A 9,796-nucleotide genomic window follows, 5' to 3' on the forward strand; every position below is an offset into this window, starting at 1 on the left:
CCCGCGTGCCGCTGGACAGAAACCGGAAGGCGGCCGGCAGCAGCTGTCTGCAAGGACGGGGCCCGGCGCCGAGCGACGTCCGCGGGCGTGAGCGCAGGGAAGGCGGCGAGCTGGGGCAGAGGGCGGCGCGCCGGGCTCGCCTCCTCGCGGCCACCGCACGGAGGGCGAGGGCCCACGCGGCAGGATTCCCTCCCGGTTTCCGGCTCGGGGACTTGGGCGGATGCGGATCCGGTTCCCCAGTAATAAAACTAAAACTCAGGCGCCCTCCGTGTCTCTTTCCCTGCGGCGGGAGTGACGGCTGTGTCTCCGCTCCCTCCTCAAGCCCCGCCCCGCTACCCGCCCGCTCCGGGGCGGAGCCGGCAGCCCGACCCCGCCGGCCGGCGCGCCGCCGGGCCCCGAGGGGCGGAAGTCGGCACGACGGGCGGCCGTAAAGCGCGCCTCACTTCCGGTTAGCGACGGCCGCGCCGAGCGACCCGCCGGCCCGCCTCCGGTAAGCGCCTCCGCCGAGCTCGCGGTGATTCATTTTTCCCCCCCGGTTGCGGCCGCTTCCTTGTCGTCGCCCTCTTCGCCTTGGATCATGTTCAAGAAATTTGATGAAAAAGAAAATGTGTCCAACTGCATCCAGCTGAAGTCGTCAGTGATTAAGGGTATTAAGAACCAGCTGGTGGAGCAGTTTCCAGGTATCGAGCCGTGGCTGAACCAGATCATGCCCAAGAAAGACCCGGTCAAAATCGTGCGGTGCCATGAGCACATAGAGATCCTCACGGTCAACGGGGACCTGCTGTTCTTCAGGCAGAGGGAGGGGCCCTTCTACCCGACGCTGAGGCTGCTGCACAAGTACCCCTTCATCCTGCCGCGCCAGCAGGTGGACAAAGGCGCCATCAAGTTCGTGCTCAGCGGCGCGAACATCATGTGTCCGGGCCTGACCTCCCCCGGCGCCAGGCTCTACCCGGCCGCGGCGGACACGGTGGTCGCGATCATGGCAGAAGGAAAGCAGCACGCGCTGTGCGTGGGGGTCATGAAGATGTCGGCGGAGGAAATCGAGAAGGTCAACAAAGGAATCGGGATTGAGAACATCCACTACTTAAACGACGGGCTGTGGCACATGAAGACGTACAAGTGAGCCTCAGGAGACGCGCTGGGGCCCAGGGTGGACCTGGTGCTGGGCCTGTGCTTGTGTCTGTGTGTGACAGCGTGAAGGCAGCACCCCCGTGGTTAGCGAGTTAGCGGACGCTAAACGAAGGGACAAAAGACAAAGTAAAGCTTGGGAACGAATCCGCCTGTGTGCGTGTGTGTCATTGTGTGTGTGTGTGTCTGTGTGAGTGTATGCCTGTGAGTGTGTTTACGGACGAGTGATTTGCTGTCTTGTCTGTCCAAGCAGATACCCGATCAAACAGGTAAATTCTCTCTCTGTATTAAATTAGATTTCAAAGCCAAGAGCGTGCAGTTGGGAGAGAGACCGTAGTTGTGAGTGAAAAGTTGGGAGAAGAAAATGACTGGAGAGAGGCCCTTAAACAACTATTATTATGGCCACTTAAGGGATAAGTGCTAGAAACAGAAAACCCAGTAAAAAGTGTACAGCAGATCTGATCGGTTGTCTACCCAGCAAACATTGCCCCTTCCCTCCTTGCTCGCAGAACTCTGTGCATCCCTTTTCTACATGAGTCTGGAAAGGGCTGATTCGTCTATTTCCCTCCAGATTGATTGACTTATATGTGAGGATGGGGCCTAAGGCCAGCAGGATCTCACCTGCTTAAGAACCCATAGAAAGTGAGGGGCTTTTGTCGCATGGTTTTGAGTCATTTATAGGTGGTTATGTGACCTGTGTTATGAGGGGCTGCTCAAAGGAGGATGCGTGGTGAAAAACGGTCTCCCTACTTCGGATGGACATTGGCATGTATGATTTTGCTCTTGCCAAACACACAGGCACCCTCGATAAGTGTAAAGTCTGAACATGGTAAAACTGGAAATGGAAAGCAGTGTTTTATGATCTGGTGATTAATCAACTATGGAGACTCCACATTTTGGGACCTCTGAAGGGGTGTGACAGAATTCTGTGAGGTAATCAAATTTTCTTATCAATTACTTCATTGTTACTTGAGTTTTCTGAAATTTAAAGCCAAAGGTAGCTCCATTTTTATAGGGTGGCATCATAGACACCTAACAGAAAAATAAAGGAGGATAAAAACAAGGCAACTAAAGTTCCTCAGCATCTTTGCCAACAGAATTCAATGGTGGAAAAGTAGAAGCAATAAAAAATTAGGCAATAAACAGACTCACAGAGGAAACAAACTTGAAGTTACCAGGGGGAACGGGTGGGAAGGGATAAATTGGGAGTTTGAGATTTGCAGATGCTAACTACTGTATGTACAGTAGGTAAACAAGAAGTTTCTTCTGTAGAGCACAGGGAACTATATTCAGTATCTTGTAACCTATAATGAAAAAGAAAATGAAAAGGAATATGTGCATGTATATGTATGACTGAAACGTGCTGTACACCAGAGATTGACACAACATGGTAAACTGACTAGACTCCAATAAAAAGAAAACAGGCAAAAGGTTTGAACAGACACTTCACTACAGATGAATATGATTAGCAAATAAGCACGTGAAAAGATGCTCAACATCTTTAATCATTAGAGAAACTCAAACCGAAATGAGATACCACTACGCACGGGTAACAACAACAAAGGCCAGCCGAGTACTTGGCGAAAATGCCGATCGGTGCTGGTAGGAATGCAAGTGTTTACCCCACCCTGGAGAGAAGGTGTTTCCAGCGGCTGTATTTGTAATCCCCGCAAACTTGAACCACATGAGGGGACATTCCTGCCATTGCCATACACTTACCCACTCTCAGTCTTTACTGGGAATCTTTTAACAGTAAACATATTACTAATCATGACCAACAAGGATTTTGAATATTTCAGACGGAGGTTTTCACACTCTGAGGACTGATGGTGACGAGCACGCTGGCACGTCCGTGGGAACATCTGTGCGCTTTCTCATTCTTTTAAAAGCTGGAGTCCACGTTAATCCTGGGACCTCAGTCCTCCAGTTCGTCCTCACGCGGTAAAGCCCAGGAGGCCCTCAGACACAGAGAGCGCGGCTGCGACTCGCCTGCTCTCTCAGCAGAGCTGAGTTCAGGGCAGAGTTGTTTCCTTCAAGGACTCAGCTGGCTCAACATGTTTTCACAGGAGGAAACTATGAGGCTTTGAGAAGCACATCTGTGTTGCAGGGAAAACATCTTCTCAGCCAGAACAGTCTTTCTGACGCTGCAAAATACCACATTTCAGTCGCGTGTTTTGGGGTTATCTCTGTCCAAAGGCTCTTTTTTTTCTTCCTTCTTTCAGTCCGAGTGATTTAGAAATGTGGGCCAGGCAAGTCAGGGTCGTGTCAGAAGCTTAGCCAAACAATCATGAAAACCAAATACGACATTAAACGATTTCCTTAGGACAAACTTGTGCTGTTTAAAGTAAGCCCTGCATTTCCAGTGTTGAGGATTTAAGCTGAAGCTGACCATGCCTTTCAAAACCATCATGTAAGCAGCCTCTCTGGGCTCCTTGTAAGACACACCAACTGTTGGTGATTAGGTCTATTCGTTTGAGATCAGGTAACAGTTAATTCTCTTAAATTTGTATTTATTTCTATATCTCATTAAAGACTACAATAATGTAAAAAAAGAGCAAATATGGACATTATGCTAAGTGAGACACAGTCTTAAAACCACTGCAGGTTCTCAAGTCAAAGAGAGCTGTGATTTGTTCATCGCTGTGTTTCTTAGTTATGCTTGTATTTTTTCTCTCTTACTAGCCTTTCAGGCTGACCAGATGGCATTTGAGAAGCTGTGCTAGGGTTTGGAGTATCACTCTCTCAATTCAGGTAAAGCACCACCTCACCGAACGTGGTGTAAGAGTGGGCCCTTAACAAAGCAGTGCCCTCACTCTGGTGATGCACCAGAGAGGCTTAGGTTTACTGCTTTTGTTGACATTCAACTAATGGACAAGTGCTCTGCAATTGAAGGATGCTGGCTTGCGCTGCCTGTTCATAGGCAGATGCAGGAGGGATTCCCTGGGCTGTGGCGACTTCCCCTTGGGATTAGGTGGTGACCCCCCCTCCAGAGCTGCTGCTACCATTCCTTCACCCTTCTTCTCCGGGTGCCCCCTTTCCCAAACCTACACAGCCCTCCCTCTGCAGCCTCCCCATCCCCCATATATCCTTAAAATACGCATAATTTGTGACAACCACCATCTGAGATAGGGTGTTAACCTCCTTTTGGGAGCTGACAATTTGAGGCCCAGAGAGGCTAGGCTGATTACCCAAAGGCACAGAGCCTGTGAATGGGGGTCGGGGGGTGGGACTGGATCTCAGACAGTCTGACTCTGGAATCTGTGCGCGAGGCTGCAGTGGACACCACAGTGCTTCCTCAATAATTCAATGTGCCATTTCTCGTGTTACTTCACCCCAAAGACACTAATTAATTTGTTAATTTCCTGTTACTGGAAAAAAAAAAGTTACAGAGTCTTAGTTGTCAGTGTGATCGTCTCCAAAAGCTAACCATCCTGCTCCCATGCAGCCCACCCGTTTTCCTCTCTCACACTTTGTGGCCGTTCTGGAATCAAGCTTTGGTTCAGATCTGTCTGTTATCTTGAGTTCGCTACTCCCTTTGGCCAAATTACATGATCATTTTTCTCCAGAACTTAACGAAAGTAGATTCTCCTTTATTATTCCACTCACCAAAAATCGAGTCTTCTGAAATGTTAAGAGAACTTAATGTCTGTATATCTCACTTGGCCATTTTATCACGTTGGCCTCTAGGAGTCAAATAAAAGCTACATCGATTGAGGATTCGCTAGGGAAAATCCATGCAAGATAATCATACTAGTGCATGAAAGACAAACTGCCTCCTTCCAGGGGGGAGGGGGTAGAATTGGGAGTGAAAAGGTAATAAACAGACGCAGGTAATTAGCTGAAAGAAATCATAGAGAGCCTTATGTTGTTAATGAAATTGCCAAGATTCATCTGAAGCCACTGACTTAATTTATGTATTCATTTATTCTTACATTAATTCATTTAGCAATGTTAGTTAACACCTACTATGAAATGGAAATTAAAATGCTTAGGCAAGCCTTTTTGGCTGCGGTTAGCAAAGCCCCGTTGCTCTAGTAGAAGCGAAGCATCATGGGCCATTTAAAGATCTGGAGCACCTGAAGGGAGGCACGGGGTGGGCACGGAGCTGCTGGTCACAGGACTGTGGCCCTGGACCCGTCACGACTCGGGGAGGGGGCTCTCAGCTCCATCTCGTTCTTCCTGATTTGTTCTCTCCCCTGCTTGCAAACCAACTGCTCTGTACATGTGTCAGAATCACCCTGACTGTTCTCCCGAGTTGGCGTGGACAGCAGTCCTGGCCACCTACAGACGCGAGTTAGTGTCTGAAATCCAAATCCAAACTCCCGGAAGCATGGGTGCCCTTGGCCTTGCTCAGGCTCATCAGTTACTGCCCTTACCCCTGGGCTTGTACTTTTCCCAGTCTCCCCTGCTGTGTTCAGAGGGAGCCTCCTGAAATTCAAGCCTGATCATGCCTCTCACCTAGTTAACAGTCTTAAAAGGCTGCATGTTGCTCTCTGGGTAAAACAGAGGTGCCTCAAATGGAGTGCTGACCCTTCCTGATCCAGCCTCTGGAATCCTTAGGCCGCCCCCCACCACCTGAGACAGGCATGAGTTCGGCTGTTTTGAGTCCAGGAGCTCCGAGAAAAGAGCTAACACCTTAAATAACGCTTGAACATCGACCTCAAGTTCTTCACATTTTATTGATTTACACAGATAGATGTTTGTAACAGTGTTCTAGACGCTGTACTATTTGGGGAAAGACTTTCATAGCTTCTAAATATTTATATCATCAAGTCAGCCTGAGTTTGAAGCTTAATCATGGGAGGCGGCCAGATCCAGAGACTGGGAGGAGCAGGACGGGGTTGTGACGAAACTGCCTCCGAAGCCTGAAATCCCTCTGACTTTTCAGTTTTGTGTGCCCATCACTTCCCTTTATAATTTTAGCCAATTCGATCTGTGGTTTGAAGGTTTTATATATATATAAATTGTTATATATTTATATATATATTATATATATAAATTTATATATGTAATTGTTACGCTGTCACATTTGCTAATATGATTGATTTGGGAGACAGAATTCACAGATTGCACGAGACAGTCAACCCACGCGTTGAGCGTCACGTATTCCTAACCACATGTGAGCAAAGCCCTGGCTGTCTAATCCGAGAACCGCACGCTACCAGGCACTTTGACAGCCACGTCTAACCCCTCATTTCATAAACGAGAAAGCAGAAGCCATCGGAGATAATTGGAATTGTCCAACTTAACAAACCAGAATAATGACATACTTGAGATGAAAAAAATCAGTTCTCTTTGGCATGGAAATCACTTTTCCCAGCACAGAGCATTTTTCATTACGTGCTTACAAAACGGACTCACAGATGTAGAGCACAAATTTATGATTCCCAAAGGGTCAAGGGGGAGGGGAGGGATAAATTAGGTGTTCGGGATTAGCAGACCCAAATTACTATATGTAAAATAAACAGCAAGGTCCTACTGTCTAGCACAGGGAACTGTATTCAATATCCTGTAATAAACCATAATGGAAAAGAATACAGAAAAGAATGTAAAAAATTAGATTTTAAAGGCCGTAGGCAGATAGCATTCAAAATAATGTTTTTGGTTTTTGCTTGTAGACGCATAACAGGTGGTTCTCCTTTCACATATTATAAGGCATTTTTAGGTTTAGAAACCTGGAATGCATGACTGAACAAAATTCCTGTAAATAATCATTTATGCATCTGTGTCTTTGAAGTAGCAAAGGATGGCACTCTTTAAAACTGTATTACAGGAGAAGCTGTCTTTTCTACCAAGAGCTAGCTAGATATTTTTTGAGTATTTAAACATTTCATTTCTGATATAACTGAGTCTCATTTATTCCAATAACATCGTCTTAAAAATTGTCACATACACACGTGTCAAATTATGTCACAAGCACTGGTAGGATACTTTGACTAAAAATAGCAGCTGCTATATTTTCCAGCTTTACATGAATCCTAAATATAATCCCCCACTCAGCTGTAACTTTCTAGTTAAAAATATTTGTTGGTACACATTTTCCTATTAAGCTCTGTGTGCCTTCCATGTCGGCTCCTTGGCCTCCTTAAAGTAACGTTCCCCTAGTGTCTGTGGTTAACCCACCACCTACCGAAGTTCTGACACACGAAGATTTGGTCAGTTTGCTCCAAAGATACAGTGTTCTCTCAAATTCCTTAGTGGGCTTTGGACACTGTTTCATTTCCTGTGACTTTTTTAAGCCCCTTCTTGACAGTTGCAAGAGGCTGGCTTCTCCGAGGCGGCCCGAAGGCCCGAAGCCTGGGCTTGAACACATCTATGAGTTCTGTTCAGTCACAGGAGCGTGTGGCCCCATCCAGGTTCTGGGGGCGCCCGTGAGTAACCCGTAACCACACACCCGCGACTCAGAGCTCATCGCTCACAAAATGTCTCAGAAACGGAGCAAGCTGGATGCGGTCATTTAGCACACGCCTGTTAGGGACAGCAAGACACGGGCATTTACTTTAAGAAGCTTAAGTTTAGTTGAGGAGTCAGAATGTATGTACAGACAATAAAAATGCTGAAATGGAATCTAAATGCTAAATTTATGGCACAGATGCGTTAACGGAGAGGTGCTGGAGGTGCCCAGAATTAAACATGTCTGAAGCTCACAGCATGCTCGGCGTGTGATGACCTCTCAGTAAGAGTAATTACAGTTTATGGTTAAAAAAAAAAGCGTGTGTGTGAGAGCAGGTGTAACTTGGCTCCGCAGACCGGCACTGAGAGGAGGAAACAAGAAGGGGTAGGAGCAGCAGAATGAAGACTTTCTGGAGCTCCCGCTGTAGCAGTGAAGGCGAGAGACCACGAGGACCCTCCCGTCACTAGGATGGAAAGAAAGGGAGAGGATGAAGGGGGTCTGCTTACTATTGTGGTGGATTATTTGTGTTTGGCAAAAAAAAAAAAAAAAAAAAAAAGAGGAACTAAGTGAGGGGAACTGGGGGGCTTCTGTGTTGGCCAGTGTCCCTGCGGCCGTGTCACCGATGACAACGGTCTCCGTGGTGCTCAGTCGGGCTCCGAGGTGAGGGGTGAAGATGCAGACTCTGACGAGCGCCTGTGAGACTGGAGGCCTCGCGGCTTCCACGGGCTGGGTTGCAGCCCACAGAAGACCATCCTCAACGGGCCTGCCCCCGTCTGCAGCTCTTCCTTCGTTTCCATGGTTCTGCGGGTTTATTTCCGCTCTGAGCACATCTCGCTCATCATGAATTTGTGATCACGTTACTGATATGAGCACAAGTTTCTAGCAAGTAAAGGTGAAGCCACCAGTTGACTGAACCAACCTGATCTGGGCCTGAGGCCCAAGGCCAAGGCTCCAGGATGGATGCCGGCGAAAGTGATTTGAAACAGTGCTTGACATTCACGTAATAAGCTAGAAATGTCAATTGCTGCTTGAGGTAAACATTTATTTTTCAGGGTAAATGTTACAGCCTCTGCTTTTCATGACCGTGTGTTATTTGAGCCCTTGTCTGAAGGACAGAAATACATCTTCGAAGTAGCTTTGATTCCTAATCCGTATTTGTGTTTGACTCCAGAACCAGTTAATCCACCAGATCATGGTAATCATCAAAACAGAGAGCACACAAGACATTTCCTTCATTGTTAAAATAAGACAAAACCAAGCGCTTTTCTCTGTGTTAGATTCCTTCCGAATGCTAATGCATAAAAGCCCAGATTAAATTAATCTCGGCTGTCACAGTCAAACTTGGCAAATGAATCATAAAACGGTTTCCTCTTCCTGTGACAAGTTGTCCTTGACAGCAAATTAAAATCTTAATAAGGCTTTCTAAAATGCACATGCATATATACATACATAATCTCCTTTATTGGAGCTCAGTGTCAAAATACAAATTATCTTGCTTTGTTTTTTAGAAATTGTGAATTTTAAAGAACATCTTCCAGGTCTTTTTATCTGGTAGTTTCAAAGTCTCTCTATACTTGAATACTTTCTACTTACCTACAAAATAATTGTGTTGAAAATCTTGCCAGAGTTGTTGGGTAATGGTTTGTTTTTTTAAAATCACATAAAAATTATCTATTAGCTGTGTACTTAAATGATACAGGTGTCAATGATGTACTTCTCCACCTTGTACCTTTCCTCCACAACGGTGGCCTCTCAGGGGCTCTGATGTAACGTAGAGAGCTCAGAGACCGCTCACAGGGACAGGCCCCCGCCAGCACTGCGGACGAGGAAACGCAGCTCTCAGGACAGCGTGAGGCCGGTGGGAAGACGTGCTAGAAAGCAGGCGCGCGGGTGTAGCTCCAGCCACGACGTGTGAGGAGCTTGGACGTCGTCATTACTGTCCTCACGTCAGGAAAAAAATGAGCTCACTGAAGAAAACATCAACGAGGGCTCAGGTCTGCGGGCCACTCTGAATTCAGGAGAGAAAGGTGACTCTGGAGAGTCACAGCCAAGAGCTGCTTACCTGGGACAGAACTTGCTGGACCCGTAAACCGGTAGCCGCACTTAAATGGTAATTTTGCTGAATTGCTAGGAGCAGAGTGTGGGTGAGTCTGAGAGTGGGAAACTTGGTGGAGACCACAGAAAAGGGTTCCACCTCCAGGAACTTTGCAAGGAGCCACGGAAGACCCCTTGTGGCTCTGACAAGGGAAGAGACTAACCACCGAGGCATGCATC

General features: G+C 47.1%; 1 protein-coding gene across 1 annotated transcript; it reads left to right on the forward strand.

Moving 5' to 3' along the window:
* Window positions 1–267: 267 nt before the first annotated feature.
* Window positions 268–1,275, forward strand: LOC105074437 (malignant T-cell-amplified sequence 1). The gene has a single exon (XM_045522271.2). It carries the CDS (start codon window positions 578–580, stop codon window positions 1,121–1,123), a length of 546 nt encoding a protein of 181 aa, XP_045378227.2. The 5' UTR covers window positions 268–577; the 3' UTR covers window positions 1,124–1,275.
* The last annotated feature ends 8,521 nt before the right edge of the window (window positions 1,276–9,796 follow it).

This window comes from Camelus bactrianus, chromosome 35, assembly GCF_048773025.1.
Source record: "Camelus bactrianus isolate YW-2024 breed Bactrian camel chromosome 35, ASM4877302v1, whole genome shotgun sequence".
NCBI classification, from domain to species: Eukaryota; Metazoa; Chordata; class Mammalia; order Artiodactyla; family Camelidae; genus Camelus; species Camelus bactrianus.